Source organism: Myxine glutinosa, chromosome 1 (assembly GCF_964187855.1).
Source record: "Myxine glutinosa chromosome 1, kmMyxGlut1.1, whole genome shotgun sequence".
NCBI lineage: Eukaryota > Metazoa > Chordata > Myxini > Myxiniformes > Myxinidae > Myxine > Myxine glutinosa.
In genome coordinates this window covers 52458179-52483268 of record NC_136261.1, presented here as the reverse complement: position 1 = coordinate 52483268, position 25090 = coordinate 52458179, and the positions used below count along the sequence as shown (strand labels likewise).

Here is a 25090-nt window from a genome sequence, read left to right as displayed (position 1 = left end):
TGGCCCACTCCTTTTGAAAGTACTGTGGCATTTTTCTTTTGTAATATCCATCAGGGAAAATTAGACATCATATCATGTCCATCATCTCTTCCAAGGACGTTGATGCAATGGCAATGCCCATGAAGCACCAGGCTGATAGTTTGTAGTTGGGCTGGGAATATAACGCGGATTAGACAGCTCATTGGCGTGTCTGCTTCACCTGTGCTTCGTCAAACGTTTCGTTTTAAGCTTTTTGGAAATATTTTATTTCATTTTCTTGTATTTTATGAGAGGGATTGAGATTGTGTCTGAAAAAAAAAAGAAGGAATGTTTACGTCGGAATTCTGCATGCTGGAAACTCGTCACTTGAACTGTCTTTGCTGTAATGTGTATTTATAGTTTGTGAGTATGGAAAGACAGGCTAATGGGGAACAGTTTATGATCAGACAACCCAGAGGACGAACAATGTTTTTACCTCCGCCACCAAAGGTGAACTGAGGTTATGTTGTCACCCCTGTCTGTCTTTCTTTGAACAGGATATCCCAAAAATGTACAAACAGATTCGGACGAGGTTGGGTGTGTCACGAGGGTGAAATGATTCGATTTTGGTGAAGATCCGGATCCGAACACTATAATCTTTAAAGTAATTCTTCACCATTGAGAGATGGCACCAAAAATGATATATAGCACGACGTCTCAAAGTTATGGATTGATTATGACAAAACGAGGTGGATGAGTTGGGTAGGTGACAAGAACAAGCCGATTAGATTTTGGTTGAGGTCCGGATCCAGATCCGGCCTATCAGTGGGATACAAAACCAGCCTGGCGTATGTATGCACTCTATCCACTATCCAGTGCCGTTCTAGGTTTAAATGGGATACCCTCACTACAATTAGCTCGTTTAGCTTTGCTCTTGCATGCTCTATACTCGATCTTCTAGTGCTGCTCAAGAAGAGTGGTTATATTTGTCGACTAATGAAGTCCCTGTTAAGATGTGTTGCAACAGGAACGACGAACGTGGGTTGTTGAAACGGCATTTCATGGATACACATTGGGTGCAGCATTTCAGAATAGGTTGTCCTTCGGAAGCGGCATCAACACCACCGTCCCATCTGCATTTGCTTATTGGGGTTTTAAACCATGTGATGTATTTGAAGAAAAGCCACATATATTGGTATTCTTGTCAATTTCCCCAAATTGTTACCTCTTCCACCGAAGGTGGATGGAGGTTATGTTTTCACCCCTGTCTGTCTGTTTGCACGTTTGTCTGTCCGTTTGTCTGTCCGTTTGTGAACAAAATATCTCAAAAAGTTGTGGACGGATTCGGACGAAATTTGGCAAAGATGTAGCGTATGTGACAAGGTCGAAATGATTAGATTTTGGTGAAAATCTGGATTCGGATCCGGCTACTAGAATTTTTTAAGTGATATTCTTCACCATTGGTAGATTGGGCCAAAAACGATACATAGCGGGATATCTCAAAAAGTTATGGATGGATTTGGACAAAACTTGTTGGACAGGTTGTGTGTGTGACAAGGAAGAATCGATACAAATTTGGTGAAGATTCGGATCCGGATCCAGCTCGTAGAATTTTGAAGTAATTCTTCACCATAAATGATATGGCCAACTAGGCGGAGGTATGCTCTCGACTGACTACCGTTCTAGTTACCTCTGCCACACGAGCCGTTAGCTGTGTGTTTGTTTGTCTGTCTATCTGTAAGCAGGATATATAACTCAAAAAGTTGTTGAAGGATTCAGGCGCAACTTGGTGGACAGGTTGGGTGTGTGACAAGGACAAATTGATTTGCTTTTGGTGACGATCCGAATCCGGATCAGGATATGAGAAATTTTAGTCATTCTTCACCATTGGAATAGTGTAGGAAGTGACTCTTCATACTCGCACACTCTCCTCTAATCTGTCTGATGTTTGTTCAAATCCCGAGTCCCATCCCAATTATAAACTGTCCCAACTATAAACATTCGTTCATGGACATTATAGATCCCCATGGTGTCTTTCGCGAAGAGTAGGTGAGTTTTTCCCGGGGACATTAGGCAAATTCCAAATCCCTGTCGAAACCAGCAGAGGGCATTGCATCAGTGGCACAGCCATGCCCTCAACCAATGATGCTACCCTGTAACCTTGTCCTGCATACGGATGAAGAAGAAGATGCAGATTTGAAAGAAAGAAAGGGATTACAGTTGATGAAATATGCACCAGCTCCGCCAGAATTATGAACAACCAATGACTATAATATTGCCTAAATAATTAATAAAACTTGCAAAATAATAACATTATGATTATAAATATTGTTTAATAACATGGTTTATGTGTCACATGTCTTGTGAATTCAAATTCTGTCTGTTTTTTTTTTTTCATGTACTTTGTTCTCTCGTACATAAATAAGCTACAGATAAAAATAAATGCATCTGAACATTCAAAAAATATCAAAGACTAATGATTTATGATACAGATGTGTTTATGTTATCGAACAGTGAAATAGTTTAGGAATACAAGTATGATGAATTCATTATTCATTTTAGCTTTTAATTGTATAATCTATGCCATCTTGCATTATTTTGTGCAGATCATAGATTCACCAATCACCATCACAATGTTTTTATTGGTGACAAGTTGTACAGTACTGCACAGTACTGATAAATACTCATTTCTGGTAATGATAAATTCTCATTTCTGGTAAATTCAAGGGTACTTGTATTCATCCTTGCATTATTCATCTGGATTGTGTCCGGGCACCTTTTGCCATCTCCACCTTGGTACCTTGTGAAGTGTTCTCGATTCACTTGAAGTATGTGTACTTTTGAAGGTAAATCTGGCTGTGTCCCTCATGTCGTGAATTGTGACAATGTGCTAACGTAGGTCAAAAATGCCACCTACTGGTAGCCAGTAGTACTCTCTCTTTTTTTTTTTTTAAACAAGTACCTCTATAAAGTATGTACATTTAGAATGTGAGTACATCTATAAAGTATGTACAGTACAACTAGAGTGTGTCTATGTCTATAAAATACGTAATGTACTGTTAAACCACACAAAACAAGTCTTGGCGAGGGTCTGCAATCGTTGATTGCTCTTTCTAGTTTAAAACGTTTTCTACCTTGTCATGACCTTTCAACTCACAAGTGATTTCCTGCATTCTGGGTTCAATGCAACTTGGTCCATCATGCCTCATTAACTTCATCCATCAGTTTGCTCATCTTCCATTCACTAACACTACATTAGCCTCTTCTATGAGCTTCGATCTGAAACAGAAAAATAACACAAACCATTGATATGGAAAATGCCGAGCTGTCTGCATATATGGGCGATGAAAAGCTTTCTGAAGATGATATTTTGCAAAAAGACCAAATTGAAATAATATTTGACATTTTAATAATTTAAAAGTAGTGTTACGTTTATGGGGGTACTTTCCCATAGGAAAGGTAGGACTGTATAGGTATAGCAAGGACCGTGGACACGTAGGAGAAATCTCGATGTACTTAAGTAGGGAAACTGCAGCTTAAGATTGTTTGTGTCTTCACACGAGGGGTGAGGCAGTGCTAATAGCCAAGCAGAGCCGATCAGATTAAGCCCTGCCTCGAAAGGACCATGGGAAACAGGCCACGCCCCTGAGGGACATGATTAGCCCAGAGGTTGTGGGCGGGGCGAACTGGGAGGCGAACGACCTGATTGGCTCACCTGAGTGAAGAAGAGGAGTGCATCTCTCTCTCTCGATCATGGCTCGTGCAAGAAGAACGCTTCGCCATTTCTTTTTGTACTGTTGCTCGAAGAAGAAGCTGGCATTTTCGGTACGCTGACGGTGAGAGAGATCTGGGCGGCTTTGCCTTCGCCAGTCGGCGCCATCTTGTCTCTTTGGAGGCGTGGGAGGAGGCCTTACAAAAACACCATATGGGACCAGATAAGTGCACTATAAAAAGGGATTTTATTTTATTTTACCATTCCCTTGTGTAATCGTATTTGAGTCAGTGTGTGGAGGTACCTCAGTTATAAATTTAGTTTACCTCGACATTTATTTTGTCTTGCTTTATTTTGTTATTAAATTAATTATTGTTGAATTTATTGTGGTGTTTGCATGTTTTGTGGTTTCGGAATACACCAGTGTGTTAAGATAAACGCTACGCATTCCTTCATCCTGCGCACAACAAAAATACCGCCTTTTCAGCTGCTCGCTTCTCGGCTATTAGTCCAAGGCTGATTTTAATCGCTCCGGATAGGACATTAGTTATGTTGCATATTTATATTAAAGAAATACCAGTTATGATTAACTTAGCCTCCATTTTTGTTTAAATGTTATTCTTCTTCTTTTAATGTATGTTTGTACTGGTGCAATATTCATATATGTTTCCAGAAAGATTGCCATTAGATGAAATATTAGGTGGCAGCTTTGTTTCTCAATCTACTTTTGGTGAAAATTGCATGTTGTGTTTCAGGAATCGCGGAAAAGGATGAAAATTGCTGCCATTTTCTAAATCGTTGCTTACCTGAAGCCTTCGGAAAGGTGAGCCGTCGGTTTTTCTGCTCGGTCTATGCGTATGATTCTCAGTCTATGCTTATGTGGTTCTAAGGCAACAAGACGGCAGAGTTTCATATAATTGCTTTGAGTAAAGGTGTCCTATTTTATTGAAGAGTTTCAGACATTATTTGGACATCAGGGAAAAATATTTACCTCTGCCACCGAAGATGGATGGAGGTTATGTTGTCACCCCTGTCTGTCTATCTGTCTGTTTTTTGTCTGTTTGTTTGTTTGTGAACAGAATATCTCAAAAAGATGTGGATGGATTCGGACGAAACCTGGTGGATAGGTTGGGTTGGGTGTCTGGCAAGGAAGAATTGATTCAATTTTAGTGAAGATCCGGATCCGGATCCGGGAATTTTTAATTTTTAAGTGATTCTTCACAATTGAGTGATAGGGCCAAACATGATATGTTGCATGATATTTCAAATGTTGTGGACGACTTGTGACAAAACTTGGTGGATGAGTTGGGTAGGTGACGAGTACAAGCCGATTAGATTTTGTTTCATGTCTGGATCCAGATCCAACCTATCAGTGGGATAGAAACGTAAACTTTGTGGAGGAGGTATGGTCTCCACTGAGTGCCATTCTAGTATTCTCATTGACTATTGTTTGCACTAATGATAAAATGATTGTTTTTTACATCTTGAATAAAATTGTAAAATATAAGTGAACAGTTTATAACCCTGCCTCCTGGATGTCCACCAACACTGCGACATCATGCTGTAAGATTACTCGGCAAGCAACTATATTTTTAGCTATGAAGACTGATGCCAAATTTTAGCACTGGTCATGAATCGGTGGTTTTATTTATTTGCTAAAGCAGATATCAAAATGTTTTATTTTGCAGTAAAGCACAAAAAACAAAAAACCGAACCAGACATCTTAACCTTATACAATATAAAAACATATTTTGCGCAGTCTGAAAAAAGGGGAAATCAAGCTAACAAATGTCAACATCGTTTTACTATCTTGTCTGTCGGTTTTACTATCTTAAGCACAACTGCAAGGGTTGTTGTTTTTTAATACAAATATGGAGATGCCAGTCTAGTCACCTCACCATAAGACCACCGTTGTCAATAAGGACAAAGTTATAGCCAACTGAGTTCAATATCGGTTCACCTTCTTCTTCTTCCTCTTCTTCTTCTTCCTTCCCCCTCTTCTTTCATATGCAGCATATGGCTGCGAGTAGCATCATTCCTTGAGGGAGGCATAGCTGTGCAACTGAGGCAACACTTTCTGTAGGTTATGGCAGGAATTTGTAATTTGTTCAGGGTGCCGGCGATTTCTTACCTTAAATCTTCGTGAAGGACATTGTCGGGTCTTTAACATGCGCTAACGAATTCTGTCAGATGGGACACCCGTTGAACGTCCACCCGAGGGATGGAACACACATTGATGCATCATCCTACCTGTGAAACACTGGGGTGACACTTTATAGCTGGGCCAAGGTTCAAATCCAGCCTATACATCTTAGAGTTTTTTTTTTTTTTTTTTTTTTTTTTTTTTTTAAGTGTACAATATCGAGGCTCGTGAAAGAGCTAACATTGATCACACAAACAAAAAAATCAAACAGACAAAATATATAATAAGGGTAGCGGTAGACAAGATGGGGAGAGATGAGAAAGCACAAACAACATTTGAGAGCAGGGTCATCGGGAGATCTGTGGAAGGGAGAGGGCTTGGAGGGAGGAGGCGTGGGAATGGGGGGGGGGGGGGGGGGGGTTTGGGAGAAGTATAAAACACAAGCACACTGCAAGGACTTGCAGGAAAGAAATTGGTATTTCAAAAAAGTGGATCTGGGGTGAAATTAGCGGGGATAGAAAAAGATCAAGGTTTTGGATGGGGAAAGATGAGAGATGGTGGTGAACAGCTGTTTTGAAGACCTGGAGGGAAAAGTGGGATTGAAGAGAGTGAGGGAGTTTGTTCCAGAGGCAGGAGAAGAGAGGAATGAAGGCGTGAAGGTGAGCAGAGAGTGTTGATTTTGGCAGTTTAACCACAAGAGGGTTACACAGGCATATCTTTTGCGACCTTTAGGAATATTTTGGGGACAGAGCACAGACAGAGCTGGGGGAGCAAGGCCGGAGAGGAGTCTGTGGAAGACAGAAAAACCACCAACCTGCCTGCGGTGAGTGAGTGAAAGGCCCTCGGAGTTAGATTCATCGCAGGAGATTCCAATGATTCTGAAAGCTTTGGTTTCAACTGCATGAAGCCGAGCTAGGTGTGAGGCAGGAGCACCGGCCCAGAGGGGAGAACAGTAATCCATTGAGCTGCGGATGAAAGCCTTGTATGTGGTGAGGAGCTCAGGTGTGCCAAGGAAGGACATCGCACGATGGAGGATGCCCAGTCAGCGACTGGCTTTGGAGGCCAGCTTGGAAATGTGGTTTTCCCAAGAAAGATCATGGCATATAGCGAGACCCAAAAGCTTGAGTGACAGAACTTCTTGGAGAGGATTGTTCAGAAAGTAGATGGGAGGGTTGGCCAGTCGGTCTTTTCGGAGAGACATCGTAAGAGTGTGAGATTTGTCAGGATTGAAAGACATGTTCCACTTGTTTGACCAGTCTGTGATTTTGTCCAGGTCTGCAGAGAGTGAGGAGGCTGCAGACTGCCGATGTAAGGGTTGAGGAATGGAGCGTCAGAGAGTGGAGTCATCAGCAAAGAGGTAGAGAGGATTTTCAAGAGAGTCAGAGAGATCATTGATGAAGACCAGAAAAAGCACAAGGTCCAGAACACTGCCTTTGGGAACTCCAGCCTGAACAGGAAGGGGAGATGAGAGAAACCCATTCAGGGCCACACATTGATTGACTAGGACTAGAGAAGAAGTCCGCAAGCCATGCATGGAGATTTCCATGGATACCATAGGAGGAGAGTTTGGTGAGCAGAGCGGGGAGCCAGACCGTATTGAAGGCACGTGATATGTCAAGGGAGACAGCTCTAATTTCCTGTTTGGCATTGAGGACCTCCATCCATTGTTGAGACAGCAGAAGCAGCATGTCCAGAGTAGAGTGACCTGGTCTGAAACCAAATTGATGGTCAGAGAGGTGTGTGTGTACCTCTAGTCTAGGAAATCCTGCCAACTCCAGTGCTAATATTACTGGCAACGGTACCCGCCCTAAGGGCGCGGCTTCAATTGGGAAGCCCAAATGAAAAGGAAAAATATCAGAAGGCTTTTTTTTGTTTTAAACGATTCATATAAACATCTGTGGAATCATATCACATGCATATCATCAAAATCTAAACAGTACATGGAGCCCATTTTGAAAAAAGATTGAATTCTGCAAAACGTAAGTGGCTGCCACACGTCTTTCTCAGTCGCATGATTATGTGTGAACAGTGCGCGCCGAATCTGTAACACGGAAGTGGCCGCTGCACCTGTTCCTCAGTCGCTTTGCACACGCTGCCGTGTTACTTCGGAGCCGCACGTTTATATAGGAAGAGTTCGTCAGCAGTTGATCTACTCTCTCCTGGTACGTAGAATTTCAACAAAAACCACATCACTGTTCATATCGGTAAATATTATTCCATCGTGTTTGGGAAAATTGGAAAACTTGGAAAAATTGGAAAAACAATATAGCCTATTTTACTCCCAGGGGTCCCAGGAATACCCACCCAAAATATCGTTGCGATCGGTTGAGCCATTTGTGCGGTACCCTCGAACGGACAGACGGACATTTGGTGAATTATAGTAAGATTATCTAAAAATAATACGCTTGTTCATCTGTCCATGTGTAACATTCAGTTCCACTTATTAGTTGGGCGGATGGCATGACTCCACCCACAATTTCAACCTAAAAAATCATACAGCCACCATGTTGGTGCTATGCAAATCCAAAGACCTCTTCGGAGCGGTCATATTCAAAATCGCCATGCCCTCCCTAAAGTTTTCCCTTCAATGTAAAACGGCCAAAGTGACTGTTAAAAAGATTTAAAATATATCAAAAGCTTGGAGCCGATAGGCATCACGGGCTTGTGAAGATGACAGTACATATAGAAGGCTATTGTTTACGAGGTCAAAAGGTCAAAGGTTAAAATTGCAAAATCGGCAATTGCCATTTAACTTTAAATTTCAACAGGATTTGCATACTGTCACTGAATTGGTTCACTAATAATTAATCAGAACGATTCATTTCGCTGTTTTGACATGTCCATGGTTTCCATGACAACAACAATTACATCCCATTATGATCAAATTGGAATATTTATGATTTTCTTATTGCCATACATCGACTATTTTTTTCGGATGTCAAATTGAAACTTACACAGCTTATTTTTTACCTTCGCCACTGAGGGTGGATGGAGGTTGTTTTCATCCCTGTCTGCTAATGCTGGCAGGAAGTCAAATTGGGATGGAAACCGACTTTGGGGTAATTTCTGTCACATGTAAGTTGTAATCCCGTGTGCGTACATGTATGTGTGGTGCTGTGATTATGTTGTAGTTGGGAGTTGGGTATAAATCGTAAAAAAACGTCATCGAAAAGATTTCAAGAACGTCCTGGCATAATTGCTTACAAGTAAGCACGTCACTTGTGTGTCTGTCACGTAACTTTATTTATTAATTCCAATTGGTGTAAGGGTTGCAGTTTACAACATGTCATGGTCCATGGAATGGTTCATTCCCAAATGATTCAGGATCTATTTGTCGATCGGATGAAAATTGATGATTTTATGCTATCTTTTTAACTTTGACCTTTTGATCTAAAAAAAACATTCAGCTTCTAGCTTTTGATTGGTGAACAAATTCAGTGACCCAATATGCAATTTCTGAAAATTTCAGGACAATTGGATGAAAATTGATGATTTCCGGTGACACTGACCTTTGACCTTTTGACAAAATTATTAATTTATCTTTTCCATATTCTCATAATAAAGCTTTGTTGAAAATTTTATGACATAAGCTCAAATGGTAAAAAAGTTAAAGTTATTGCACACACACGCACAACGAAACACAAAGTAACAACGAAACACCACAAGAACAGAGCATGTTCCACAAATATAAACCAAGCACCACCATCGAAGCAACGATTTGAGAGACGGAAAGAGATGCTCAGAAAGGAGACAGTCCAAATACAGCAATTCCAAAGAGGAAATCAAAGCCCACAACTAAAGAGGAGAATCCAGAAAATAAAATACAAATATAGAATTGAAGGCAAAGACCAAGAGGCTTGGTCTCTGATCATCAATTTGGTTTCAGACCTGGTCACTCTACTCTGGACATGCTGCTTCTGCTTTCTCAACAATGGATGGAGGTCCTCAATGCCAAACAGGAAATTAGAGCTGTCTCCCTTGACATATCACGTGCCTTCGATACGGTCTGGCACCCCGCTCTGCTCACCAAACTCTCCTCTTTTGGTATCCATGGAAATCTCCACGCATGGCTGGCGGACTTCCTCTCTAGTCGTAGGCAACGTGTGGCCCTGAATGGGTTTCTCTCATCTCCTCTTCCTGTTCAGGCTGGAGTTCCCCAAGGTAGTGTTCTGGGCCCTGTGCTTTTTCTGGTCTTCATCAATGATCTCTCTGACTTTCTTGAAAATCCTCTCTGTCTCTTTGCTGATGACTCTACTCTCTGTCGCTCCATTCTTCATCCCTCAGATCGGCAGTCTGCAGCCTCCTCACTCTCTGCAGACCTGGACAAAATCACAGACTGGGCAAACAAGTGGAACTTGTCTTTCAATCCTGACAAATCTCACACTCTTACGATGTCTCTCCGAAAAGACCGACTGGACAACCCTCCCATCCACTTTCTGAATAATCCTCTCGAAGAAGTTCTGTCACTCAAGCTTTTGGGTCTCACTATCTGCCATGATCTTTCCTGGGAAAACCACATTTCAAATCTGGCTCCCAAAGCCAGTCGCCGACTGGGCATCCTCCGTCGTGCAAAGTCCTTCCTTGGCACACCTGAGCTCTTCACTGTAATGTATCTCGACAAACTACGATCAATTGTCGTACGCGTTTATTCACTCTGCCGTTCAAGGCCCGATTCACAGCAGCGCCACCCGAGCTCTGGCGTAGGGATACAACCCGGTCCCGGTGTAGGGATACAACGGTGAACATTTGCACTGCATACATGACACTCACCACATACAAGGCTTTCATCGCAGCTCAATGGAATACTGCTCTCCCCTCTGGGCTGGTGCTCCTGCCTCACACCGAGCTCGTCTTCACGCTGTTGAAACCAAAGCATTCAGAATCATTGGAATCTCCCGCGATGAAGCTAACTCCAAGGGCCTCTCACTCACTCACCGCAGGCAGGTTGGTGGTCTTTCCGTCTTCTACCGACTCCTCTCTGGCCTTGCCCCCCCAGCTCTCTCTGGGCTCTGTCCCTCAAATATTCCTCCAGGTCGCACAAGATCTGCCTGCAACCCTCTTATGGTTAAACTGCCAAAATCAAGACTCTCTGCTCACCTTCACTCCTTCATTCCTCTTTTCTCCCACCTCTGGAACAAACTCCCTCACTCTCTTCAATTCCACTCCACCCTCCCAGGTCTTTAAAACATCTGTTCACCACCATCTCTTATCTTCCCCCATCCAAAACCTTGATCTTTTCTACCCCCGCAAATTTCACCCCAATTCCACTTTTTTGAAATACCAACTTCTGTCCTGGAAGTCCTTGGTGTCCTTGTGTTTTATGCTTCTCCCACCCTCCCCCCCCTTTCCCACGCCTCCTCCCCCCAAGCCCTCTCCCTCCCACACATCTCCCTGCTCTCAAATGTTGTGTTTGTGTGCTTCCTCTTCTCTCCCCATCTTGTCTTCCACTCCCTCTTTTTATATATTTTGTTTGTCTGGTTGATTTGTTTGTGAAGTAAATGTTAGCTCTTTCACGAGCCTAGATTCAGTAAAAAAAAAAAAAAGAGAAAAAAAAGAGGTAATTGTTGCTGAAAATACATTGAAAATCGAAATGGTAACAAGGAAAATAAAAAAAACTACGACTAGGATAACATGAGGAGAAAGCAAGGGCAGATGTTTGAAAACAACCCAAAATATTATACCATGAACTAGGGAAACGGAAGCAGAATGTGTCATCCCCTCCTGAAAAAAAATTAACTGGAACGATTCTGGAAAGGAATTTATAAAGATCGAAAATAACCCAATAAGGAGGCGGAATGGATCCGAAACCTGGAAGAGAAAAAGCAACACCTTGAGGAATTGTCCCCAGTAATAATAATTGATGCAGAAAATATGAGATCTCGCAAAGATGGCAAACTTCAAAAGCCTTGGCCCAGAGGAGATCCCAAACTTCTGTTTAAAGCAATTTGATGTTCTCCACGTTCATTACGCTCGAGCATTCAATGAACTTATTCAAGGGGATCAGGCAATGGATGAATGGCTCACAGAAGTTAACACCTTCCTCATCCCAAAATCTGAAGAGACCCAAATACCTCACAAATACCGGCCAATAACTTGTCTACCAACAACATACAAACTTATAACAGAATGATCACAGAAACAATGTACCACCACCTAAAACAACGAGGCTGAGAGGCAGAACAGAAGGGATGCAAGAGAGGATGTTATGGTACAATAGACCACCTATTACTAAACAATGCCATACTCGAAAAACAATACGAGAATAAAACAATTGTCCACAGCATGGATAGACTATAAAAAAGCTTTTGACGGTGTCCCACATTCATGGATGATAAAGTGCAGGCAAATGTACAAGATCAATCCTTAAATAATCAGGCTGACGGAGAAAGCCTTGGATCTCTGGAATACCACACGAATCCTGCAGCACTCAGAAGAAAGGGTTGAAATACCAAGAGTAAAGATATGACACAGGATCTTCCAAGGAAGCAGGATCTTCCAAAGAAGACATCCTTTCTCCTCTCATGTTTTTCCTGCCCTGGACCCACTAGTAACCTCATTAATGAGCAAGTACACCGATACACCCTAACATCCAATAAAAGAACGTCAAAAGAAACAAGAAAGGTGACACATCTACTGTATATGGATGATTTAAACCTCTTTGCACCAAACGACGAAAACTTGGCAGAACAACTGAAATTAGTGTAACGGTTTTCCAACAACATCCAAGTGGAATTTGGCCTAGATAAGTGAGCCAAGTGCACATTCGTGCAAGGTAGACAAACAAAAACGGACAACGTAAAAATCGACCTAAATACAACAATACAGAAGCTGGACAATGAAGTATCTTACAAATACCTTGGAGTAGAAGAGGGCCACCAAATTTATCAATAAAATGTGCAAAACAATTACCAAAGAATACCTGGGTAGAATGAGGCTGATCCTGAAAACTTATCTCGCCCCAAGAAACAAAATCAAAGCCATAAACCAATGAGCAATACCATTGTTCCAGTGCAGCTGTGGAATAGTAAACTGGTCACAAGTGGATATCAAAAACTAGAAATAAAAACAAGGAAACTCATCACTATCCACAAAATGTTCTCCAAAAATCAATGCATCCCAAGAATGTACATGCCGAGAAAGGAGGAGGTGGCGACCTGATGGACCCAATGAAGTGCACGGAGCTACGACTGTACGACTAGCAGAGTACATGAAAAGCTCAACAGACCACCGAATATAATTAATTTGTGTACAAGCATGTACACAACAAGCCAGAAAAGATATCTCTCACTCAGCTTGCAAAAAAAATCCAAAAAGAGGTGTGTTTAGAAGATGTTACGCACCAAACTGAAACAGCAATGAATACAGCCACAACAATTGCAAAAAAGACAAAAGAAAAATGCAAGATGAAATACCAGCGGATATATAGTGACAACTGGGAGAATGACAAAAGAGCAGGGAAATATAAAAAAAGAGTTGCACAGATTGGAGATGGACAAATAAGGATCACTGGAATGCCTAAGAAGAGGTCAGCTCAACTTGGACGGAGAACGAATCATTATTAGTGCCCAAGACCAAGGACACTACACCAATGGCTTGAAGAAGATGGCAAGACTGAGCCAATCAGTCAAGTGTAGGTTGTGCAAGGTAGAAACAGAAAGCACGAGTCACCTCCTATAGGGATGTAAAAAGCTCATGTCAGAGCAGCTGTACAGCCAAAGGCATAACAAGGTATGTGGAGTAATCCACTGGCACATCTGCAGAAATTTCAATATGCCAGTTCCACAAAACTCATGGAAACATGAACCAAAAGCCATCATTGAAAACAAGGGCATAATGCTCACGTGTGACCTGATGATCCATCCAGCATAAGCATAGAAAACAAAGCACTGTGATCGGATATAGTACTTGGAACAAAAAGGAAAATACAGCATTTCTGATTGAGATATTAGTACCCAGCAATTTTGGCCTAAATAATGAAGAAATTAAGAAAATGACAAAATATATAAAGACCTCAAGAATGAAGTGAAAATATCCTTGAAGCTGAAGAGTGCCGAAATTGTACCGGTGATAATTTGGCAACGGGAATGATAAAGAAGAACCTAACAGAGATCTTAAAAGGCATCCCTTGGAACATTACCACAAACGAACTACAGTTGGAGGCTGTATGAGGCTCAATGATGATCCTGAAGAGAGCCCTTTGAACAAAACCCTGAGAACAACACAACTTCACAACTTAGCCCATGAATCGCAATCCTTCACCAAAGTGGAGGGAATACTTTGAGGCCTTGGAGGACTCCTTTCCACCTCCCAAAATCCTCAAATCAAACCAACGACACACACACACACACACACACACACACACACACACACACACACACACACACACACACACACACACACACACACAGACACACACGGACACACATGGACACACACGGACACACACGGACACACACGGACACACACGGACACACACAGACACACACAGACGCACACAGACACACACACTCTTTGACGCAAGACATTTCGGCTTTTCATTTTGAATTTATTTGTAACACATTCCAAAAAAAATTCCACTTTGACATTATGGGGTATTATGTGTAGATCAGTAATAATAAAAAAAATTCTCAATTCAATGCATTTTAAATTCAGGCTGTAACGCAACAATATGTGAAAAAAAGTCAAAGGTATTGTTACGTTCGTGGGGGTAAATGAAGAAATACCTTAGTCGAGATAGAATCGTGTAGGTTTGGAATGCTCCGAGTGACGCGAAAAAGAAGAAGCCCACCTCAATGTAACTAAGTAGGGAATCTGTTTAGAATAAGATCTTATGTGTGTTTCCATATGAGGGGTGGAGCTATGCTAATTAGGTAGGGCTTAAGGATAAACCCCAGTGTGTAATTGCCCTGTGATTTTTTTCCCTTCGTTGTAATGGCGGCCCTTTTTGATGTAATAACAACAACTATAACAAATGGACTCAGTCGCTCACAGTGCAGCCAGGCCCAACAAACCCGGCACAATAGCTGATCGTGCCAGTCTAGCCCCGTCTCACGGCTTTCGACGTCATCCAAACATTCCCGAAGAGAGATTAGACTCCGTCCCCCAACAAATCGTAACGGGGAGGCCATGCTCCGGTCTTCGTGACTGAGTAGCGCTCGGTGATTGGACAGAGTGTGACATCATCGTGGAACATTCGGAAGAGCAGGAAAAAAGAACGTGGTCTCGCCATTTTGTCTCTCTCTCTGTCCTGACGCTGGTTGGAGGTAGTCGCATTTCCTCCTTGTTCCGGCTTGGTCGCGGGTGTGTGGTCTTTGGTTTGTATGCGCTCTTGGGAAAGGGCTGGTGAGAAACAGAGATTAGGAACAGTCAGAACTATAAGGCACAGGATCGACGTCGGCGGTGGTCTGGGTCCGTGTTATGTTTCCTCTTGACCTCGAAGAGCGCACTCCGTGCCATTTTGTGCGTTTCCTGCATGGTGGTTTGGTGGCTACGAGCGACCGGCAAGCCTTACCAGCCATTTGGGGACGCAAAGCTGAGTGCCCGCCGATTACCACAGCATCATTTCTTTTCTTTTACTTTCGTTTTCCCTGTGTTTGTGTATGAGTCTGAGTGAAGACGTCTCAATTAGGAATTTTAGTTTTTACCTCACCTTTCATTGTTATTTTCATTTATTTTCATTAAATCATTATTTGTCGAATTTTACTCTCGTTGCATCCCGTCTTTGTGTTTGTGCGTTCGGATTAACCCCTGTGTGTGTTCCGATCATATAAGGCTTTGACCCTTCCTGCACCCGCGAAAAGATAATACCACAAAGTTGGGTATACGCCTCGGAGTAAAACTCGTTTCGGCCATTCGTCCTCTTGGGGTCTTAACCCCGGGGACAAGTTATTTGTCTTTACCATAAGTAATCTCGTTTTCTTCTCACTTCTTTCTTGCCCATCTATTTTTTTTCATCAATGGCAGGTGGAACAAGTTAATTTGCTCTCCTGCACTCCGATGTTATTTTCTCCTACATGTAGAATTCTATTGTTCTTTTTTCTCTTGCCAACATCATTAATTTGTATATTGCTGTGTAATTTTGCCTGCTTCATACCGCCATTTTACTTTTGAGTCAAATCTCCATCATGTAGACGTCTTTTGTCAGCAAGCTATCAGAGGCATCTTGACCAAATTCCATATCCCTGCTCTGACTTACATGGGGCACGGCATACACGGCACAGCTGTACCCCCAGCAAATGATGCTACCGTCAGCCATGAGCTGTATGGTAAAGAAGATGAAGAAGAAGAAGAAGAAGAAGTCTTGCTTTTATGAGTTTGTGATTGAGACAAAGAAAGCGGATATGAAGGCATTTAAAAATAAATTTCTGATCTTGTTACAAAATATCTTCTGGTTTTACTAAAATGACCATGCACTTTTCTCAGGTAGCAGCAAGTTTTGTTTTTTGTTGAAAAACTTTCAAGCTTTTTTTTTTTAAACAGTTTGCATATGCTATTGTCAATTGGTTGTTTCGAGGAAAGGTGTTGAGGTGTGCTAATAATTTGTGGAGGGCATTCTGATTTATGCCATTTCCTTTTAAGAAGGGTCATGTCCGTTTATTGAGGAGTGAGAGTTGCAAGAGATCAAAGAACATTTTGTCGTTGGGATAATCCGTAATTGATAAAACTGAAGGAACTGCAGAGTGGAGAACACAAAAACACGAGAAGTTTGAACATTTGCCAAATAAGATGAAGACTAGGAAAATCGAGCATTTCACCCACAGTGTCATTTTTTAAGGACTAACACAGGTCACATGTGCTGGGATCTTAAACTCTCTGAGAGTGTGGGAGGTGTGGTGGGAGGAGTGTCACAGGTCTGCAACAAACCACAAAACTCTGGCAGCCATTCTAATTGTCACATTTATAGTTTGTGTTGGATTGAGTTTGTGGGTGGAAATGTGGAGGGAAGATATGGGGTGGTAGGTGTAAAACAATGGGCTTACAGAAGTCATTGCCGAGAAAATTAGGAGAGAGGGAGATAACTCAAAAATGAATATGCCCCATTGTGCATGTGATGTGTGCGTGCATGCATGCATGTGCTCATATAAGAAAGTTGCATTTTAACTTGAATGCCTTGCAATGTAATGGATGCTTAAACAGGCTGAACACTTGTCCAACAATCAAACTAGAGCTGCAAGGCATGGACCCTTGCAGCATTGGTTTGACATTTGGGTCCATTGTCATCATTCCACTTAAGGGGGGCTATTGGATATATTCTCTCATGGGTGTACTTTAGCCTTGGGGTTGAAGTACTGTACACTGCATGTTTAGCATCGTTATTATGCTTGCTTCTTTATATGCTTCAACCGACGAAGTCGCTGGAGGCATTATGTTTTCGGGTTGCCTGTCCGTCCGTGTGTCTGTCCATTTGTCCGTCCATGATTGGTTTTTGTAACCGCGATAACTTAAGAACGGCTGAAGGGATCTAAGTCAAACTTGGTACAAGCACAGTAAGTCCTCGCTTAACGTTGTAGTTACGTTCTAGAAAAGTGCGACTTTAACAAAAACGACTTTAAGTGAATCCAGTTTCCCTATTATAATTAATTAATTAGGGGGAATGGAGATGAGAGGGAGAGTTAGGTTCCAGGGAAAGTTTTTGTTATTGTCAGGCAAAAGGAAAGACATTATTTATATGGAGTACAAGTTTTAATAATTTCAAACAAACAATTGAATAATCATCATTTATAGTTATATAGTACAGTACCTGTATTAAGAACGCAAGTACATCTATAAAGTACGTAGTATTAAAATGTGCATACGTCGATAAAATACATTTAATTGGAACGTGAATTATACAAAAAACTGAAAAAGTCTGTTTGTCCGCTGTATGAATATTAACCTACGTCATCAATGCATCGTCTATACACAACACAAATGCAAACACGCCACCACACAAAACCACACAAACGCCACACCAAACAAGCCTTGGTGATGCTCTGCAATCTCTGATTGCTCTTTCCAGTTAAATTGTACCTACACATCCGAATTTCGTCCAAACTATGAAGGTGATTATGAGAATGGTTTCCTGGTCTATTGCTGTCCTATATTGCTCTGATCCATGCCTCTTCCCCAACCTCTGTAAGATGATTCAAGATCAAACCATGCATGGCCTGTGTTAATCACTGGTGAGGGCCATTATGTTGCTCAAATGTTGGACTTGTGAGTTTGTCTTTTTTTTTTTGACAAAACCTTAACTTGGTTGTGCTTTTGTACTCTCTGCCTTGTAGTTAACCATTATTTTGTGATTCTAGATATACACCTGTCTGTGTGCTCCTTGTTAACTAAGACTAACTTTTAGGCTAACCCCCGCTCTTGCAGGAAAAATCGCCTTAAAATGCCTGTTGTTGTTGTTGTGTGCTCCTTGTGAGAACAATTTGTTGATGGAAGCTGCCAATCATTGTGTGACATGACTGTTATTGTGATTGAAATTTTTTTTTTTTTTTTTTTTTTTTTTTTTTGTATAAAAGATCGAGGCTCGTGAAAGAGCAAACATTTATCACACAGAAAGACAAACCGACAAACCGACACATAACCGACAAACCGACACATAGAACAAATAACATCGGGAGCGGTAGACAAGATGGGGAGAGAGGGGGAAGGACACAAACACAACACAACACAACACAACACAACACAACACAACACAACACAACACAACATTTTAGAGCAGGAACCGAGAGACATGGAGACATCGAGAGATCTGTGGGAGGGAGAGGGCTTTGGGGGGGAGGCATGGGAAAGGGGGTGGGAGAGGCATAAAACATATGGACACTGCCAGGACTACCACGAAAGAAGTTGGAATTACAAACAAGGTGGATCTGGGGTGAATTAGTGGGGGTAGAAAAGATCAAGGTTTTGGATGGGGGAAGATAAGAGATGGTGGTGAACAGCTGTTTTAATGGTTTAATGGTTTAATGGCTTTAATACCAGTTATTTGTGTTGATTGTGTTGTTGCAAGTACCATTTTAGCATTTCACATTTTCCATATTGGTTCGTTACATCAGGACAAATTTTTCGAGTGTGTGCTTTGCAGTTGCTTAGGTCAAATGCTGTGCACAAGTGGGGTGGCGACATTCATGAGGGAATCTTCTCGATGCTTCACCTGCTGCTTGAGCTCATGGTTGAAAGACTGAAATCGGGTTCTGTACCACGGTCATTGCTTCCTGTCCTCAGCATGGTAATTCTCACTTATTATTGAAAGTTAATTATTGCCATTTTTACTTTGTTGATTGTAATTGTTGTTGTTCATGATTTAATTGTATCATGATAAATGGTGGAGGGGTCAGATTAACTAGAAATGTTTTGCAATTATTGTGAAAATGACATTGATGGTTGATGTGAATATTATATTTATAAAAGGCTTCCTCTGTATACAGTCGTTTGTTTTTGTTGTATAGTCCAAAATCTGGGTTCTGTGGTTGTTGCGCAGAACTGTATGTATTACCCTTGCCAGAGAGGGTATTGCATTTGGGTCCATTTGTTTGTTAGAACATCGCATCCATGTTAGCATAATGTGCCAACATAGGCCACAAATGTTACCTATTGGTAGCCAGTATTACACATTTTTTCAACCGAGTACATCTCGTACAAGACGAGATACCTTCATGGTAGGACGAGGGTCAGTATAAATTGAATGCCTCTTATTTTATTTCTCACTAATTAAAATTCCAATTACAATGAAAACTAGAGTCGATACTAGAGTCGAACATGATACCACACGCAGTGTCCAAGTATATACAGGAGGGCTTTGCAATATTTGAAAATTCCCGTGATCCGCAAATTCGCAAACTTAAGGGGTAATGGGGAAAATAGGTTTAGGGACTTAAACGTTAAAATTTGTCCAAGGTACCCTTAATTAATAAGTTTGTGCTTCGTCTTTGTGCTATTTATTTTCATCAATAAGAGTTAAGTACATAAGAAGAAGAAAACCACTTCTTTTGGATCCTCAGATGCACAGGGTTGCCAAAGTAGTTTCCTAGGCTAGGGGGAACCTTCCTGGACGAGTCGCCACTCTGAAACAATGGCTCATTCTTCCCAGTAAGCTGGTACTCATTGTGCCGACCTCGGAAGGATGACAGGCTGAATCAACCCACCTGGTGTTAATTCAATGGAATGACAAGGGCTCAAACTCAATACCCTAAAATCTTAAGCCAACTACCTCAACCGTTAAGCCACCACCAGGCTTCAATGAAGAACATAAAATAAAGTTAATTTTCTTGAGTTATTAAAACCATGAAACTTACCTTTAATAATATTGACCCAATAAACTTGACCCAATAATGTGATGGCGATGTTTATGATGGCGATGGTAAAGATGAGGTGATGGAGATGATGATGTTGTTGTTGGAAGGTTTGAAGGGGTTATTGTGTCACAGCCATGGACTTCAATTCTAATAAAATAATGATTTCAAAGATCGTTTAAAAATCCCGAAGTTTAGCTCTACTGAAGCAGTCTTATCCACCAACCACCCTTGCACACTGTAATGAGATGACGTTGAGTCCCAATTTCGAAGATGGAAGCTTTACTGATCAGTACATAGCCATTATGGTGGTCTCTCCTTCACCCTGATACACACGCCACACCCTCTCATGCTATGTATCAATATATTGATGGTTCTTGGAAGTATTATGAAGGAGATTTGTGTTGAACAATCTTCAAGTCTACAAGTCAACTTTAAATAAAAGTTTAAAGTGGTTTAACCCTTTGAGTACGGGATTTTTTTTTGATAAAAATACCCCCGGTACGGGATTAATTTGGCATTTTGGTACGGGAATGCAACCACGTACTGACGATCTATTTATAGGTATAGTCGATGACGTGTAGTAACGTCATTCGTACACAAAACTTTTTCGCAGGGTTGCGGCAATGGACGCCATCCGTACTGAAAGGGTTAAAGACGTATAAATAAATTTTTGAGTTTTACCCCCAATTTCCACTTTCCTGCCCCCCCCCCCCGCCCCCTCCCCCGCATCTATTACACCACCCTATCTAATATGTTACATTAGTTCTTCATGCTTGTTGTATGTGTCATTTATAATGTCCTTAAAAACAGTACGTCTCCTGTTTGGAATGATTTTCAATTTTGTTTGACTGCTAGGCAGACAGAGTAAATAAAAATATCTCACTTTATCTTCATCTTCATCTTTATCTTTATCTCCATTCATAGGTTTCAGAGACTGAGTATTGATAAAAAGGCAAACTTGGCTTCCTATACATGTTCTGATTTGTGTTCAAAATATACCATTCAAAATAAACTATCATTGAAATAATGATCACAAACTGATAAGATGGACAGACAGATTGATGGACATGAACCAATTGCTTTACCCTTCGTTTTGCTTTGCATGCATGGGGCAACTGGAAAGCATCTCAAAATGCAAAGCCTGTCTGCATTCACCTTTGTACTCTAACTAAATCTCACCAAAACGACAGTTTGAAAAACTTGTCCATTTTATTCATTTGTGTTTTCCATATTCTCATAATACAGGTTTGTTGAAGATTTGATGACAAAAATAACCATCGCTCTCTCCCCCACTTCCCTCGCTCTCTCCCTCCTTCGCTTGCTCTCTCCCCCTTCCCTCCCTTTCTCTCCCCTTCCCTCGCTCTGTCTCCCCTTCCATCGCTCTCTCCCCCCTTCCCTCACTCTCTCCCCCCCCCTTCCCTCACTCTCTCCCCCCTTCCCTCACTCTCTCCGCCCTTCCCTCGCTCTCTCTCCCCTTCCTTCGCTCTCTCTCCCGTTCCATCGCGCTCCCCCCTTCCATTGCTCTCTCCCCCCTTCCATCACTCTCTCCCCCCTTCCATCACTCTCTCCCCCCTTCCATCGCTCTCTCCCCCCTTCCATCACTCTCTCTCCCCTTCCATCGCTCTCTCCCCCCTTCCATCGCTCTCTTCCCCCTTCCATCGCTCTCTCCCCCCTTCCATCGCTCTCTCCCCCCTTCCATCGCTCTCTCCCCCCTTCCATCGCTCTCTCCCCCCTTCCATCGCTCTCTCCCCCCTTCCCTTCCCTCGCTCTCTCCCCCCATCCATCGCTCTCTCCCCCCTTCCATCGCTCTCTCCCCCCTTCCATCGCTCTCTCCCACCTTCCGTCGCTCTCTCCCCCCTTCTGTCGCTCTCTTCCCCCCCTTCGCTTGCTCTCTCCCTCCTTCGCTTGCTCTCCCCCCCCTTTGCTTGCTCTCTCTCCCCCATTCCCTCGCTCTCTCCGCCCTTCCCTCGCTCTCTCCGCCATTTCCTCGCTCTCTCCCCTCTTCCATCGCTCTCTCCCCCCTTCCATCGCTCTCTACCCCCTTCCATCACTCTCTCCCCTTCCATCACTCTCTCTCCCCTTTGCTTGCTTGCTCTCTCTCTCCCCTTTGCTTGCTCTCTTTCCCCCTTCGCTTGCTCTCTCTCCCCTTCCCTCGCTGTCTCTCCCCTTCCTTCGCTGTATCTCCCCTTCCTTTGCTCTCTCTCCCCTTCCCTCACTCTCTCTCCCTTTCCCTCACTCTCTCTCTCCTTCCCTCGCTCTCCCCCCTCCCTCGCTCTTTCTCCCCTTCCCTCGCTCTCTCTCCCCTTCCTTCGCTGTCTCTCCCCTTCCCTCACCCTCTCTCTCTTTCCCTCGCTCTCTCTCTCTCTTTCCCTCGCTCTCTCTGTCTTTCCCTCGTTCTCTCTCTCTTTCCCTCGCTCTCCCCCCTCCCTCGCTCTTTCTCCCCTTTCCTCGCTGTCTCTCCCCTTCCTTTGCTGTCTCTCCCCTTCCTTCGCTGTCTCTCCCCTTTGCTTGCTCTCTCTCCCCTTCGCTTGCTCTCTCTCCCCTTCGCTTGCTCTCTCTACCCTTCGCTTGCTCTCTCTCCCCTTCCCTCGCTGTCTCTCCCCTTCCTTTGCTCTCTCTCCCCTTCCTTTGCTCTCTCTCCCCTTCCTTTGCTCTCTCTCCCCTTCCTTTGCTCTCTCTCCCCTTCCCTCGCTCTCTCTCCCTTTCGCTTGCTCTCTCTCCCTTTCCCTCGCTCTCTCTCCCTTTCCCTCGCTCTCTCTCTCCTTCCCTCGCTCTCCCCCCTCCCTCGCTCTTTCTCCCCTTCCCTCGCTCTCTCTCTCCCCGCTTCCCTCGCTCTTTCTCCCTGCTTCCCTTGCTGTCCCTCCCTCCCTCGCTCTTCCTCCCCTTCCCTCGCTCTCTCCCCCCTTCCCTCGCTCTCTCCCCCCTTCCCTCGCTCTCTCCCCCCTTCCCTCGCTCTCTCCCCGCTTCCTCTCTCTCTCTCCCCGTTTCCCCCACTCTCTCTCCCCGTTTCCCTTGCTCTCTCCCCGCTTCCCTCGCTCTCTCCCCGATTCCCTCGCTCGCTCTCCCCTTCCATCGCTCTCTCCCCCCTTCGCTTGCTATCCCCCCTTCCCTCACTCTCCCCTCCTCCCATCACTCTCTCTCCCCTTCCATCACTCTCTCTCCCCTTCCATCACTCTCTCTCCCCTTCCATCACTCTCTCTCCCCTTCCATCACTCTCTCTCCCCTTCCATCACTCTCTCTCCCCTTCCATCACTCTCTCTCCCCTTCCATCACTCTCTCCCCCCCTTCCCTTGCTCTCTCCCCAACCCTCACTCTCTCCTGTCTTCGCTTGCTCTCTCTCTCCCCTTCCCTCGCTCTCTCCCCCCGTTCTCTCGCTCTCTCCCTCCCTTCCCTTGAGGAATCAAACCACACTATCTTACGATAATTCACCAAATGTCCATCCGTCCGTTCGAAGGTACCGCAAAAACGGCTGAACCGATCGCAACAATATTTTTGGTGGGTAATCCTGGGATCCCCTAGAGTAAAATAGGCTATATTGTTTTTTCAATTTCAGCTTTGGCCTCCAGCATTTTCAGATTTGGACTCCCGCATAACGTTATTTTCCCGGGTGCCTCACAAACGGCTGCAGCGATCGCTGCACGGCGCATCGATCGTACTCCAACAACCGAATCAAATCAAATCAAATCGAATAAGCTGACAGATCGCTGTCTCCATCGATCTTGCCAAGGCTGTAACACCTATCGGCACAAAATCCTTTTAACTGTTGACTTGGTAGTTTTTACAATGAAGGAAACACATATCGGGAGTACATACGACATAGTGATTCTGAATGTGACAGCTCTGAGGCGTCTTTCGCTTCGCATCGCAGTGACGGCGAGCACCAACATGGCGGCTGTAAGATTAAAATCTGGCTTCAAGCCCCCTCACCACCCAAAGCCTTCAACCAGACATATTAACAAGCTCCTCCCCCTTCATTCCCGTTCTTCAAAGCAAAGCGGTAAAAATTGTTGTATCACCATTATATATTACTAGCAACGGTACCCGCCCTAAGAGCGGGGCTTCAATTGGGAGGCGCGAGTGAAATAAACATCCGTTAAATATCACACGCAAATCATCAAAATCTAAACAGTATTTTTAGAATTTCAATTTTAAAAAAACCACATCACTGTTCATATCGGTAAATATTATTCCATCGTGTTTCAAATCGTGATATCAACTGTACGCTTTTCTTTAGGAAAAAAAATGGAATGATTTTGTACCTCTTCTTCAGCTTAGAACTTCAGGATAGATGACATTGCTGATAAAAGTTCCTTTTCTCTCTTTGAAGTTCTTGGCAAACATTTTTATATTGTCACTGCTGCCAACGTGACGCCATGGCATTATTCATTACATTCATTCATTCATTTAATGATCATTAAACATTATTCTTACGCTAATCAAACGTTCATTAAACGATTACGAAAATAAAAACGAAAAACATTACGAAATTACGTTCACACCATCACATCAAACACTACCGTGAACACAAACATCGTCACAACATCGTCACAATGAAAAGATCGTCACAAACGTTATGTTACGTAATTCAAACCGTGAACACATGGAATATTGGAGAGCCCATTGCCCAAACGATTTGTCTACAAATACTGTTTAGATTTTGATGATTTGCATGTGATATGATTCAACGGATGTTTATATAAATCGTTTAAAATAAAAAAGCCTTCAATCTCTGATAAAGCCTTTTCATTTGGGCCTCACAATTGAAGCCCCGGCCGTAGGGTGGGTACTGTTGCTAGTTTTTTTTAAAACTTTCATAAAACCAAAACCCGATACCCCACAAACACACACTTACCTCATTATTCTAAGGAAACACTAGTCTCTCCAAATATCCACAAGTAGACCCACTCGGGTAACTGCAGCACCGATGCAGGCAACTTGCCGTGGTTCCCATACACCAGGTGCAACACCAGAGGTAGAAGCTTACGGAGCAATCAAAAT

At 43.0% G+C, this 25090-nt stretch overlaps 1 protein-coding gene across 1 annotated transcript in view; it reads left to right on the top strand.

The window, feature by feature from the left end:
• USP24 (ubiquitin specific peptidase 24) overlaps nt 1-25090 on the top strand; it is a 251269-nt gene that overhangs the window by 3924 nt on the left and 222255 nt on the right. The window contains exons 3-4 of the mRNA XM_078771659.1: nt 4426-4493; nt 18883-19026. Coding sequence (XP_078627785.1) covers nt 4426-4493; nt 18883-19026 — 212 coding nt within the window. The remainder of the gene's footprint in view (nt 1-4425; nt 4494-18882; nt 19027-25090) is intronic.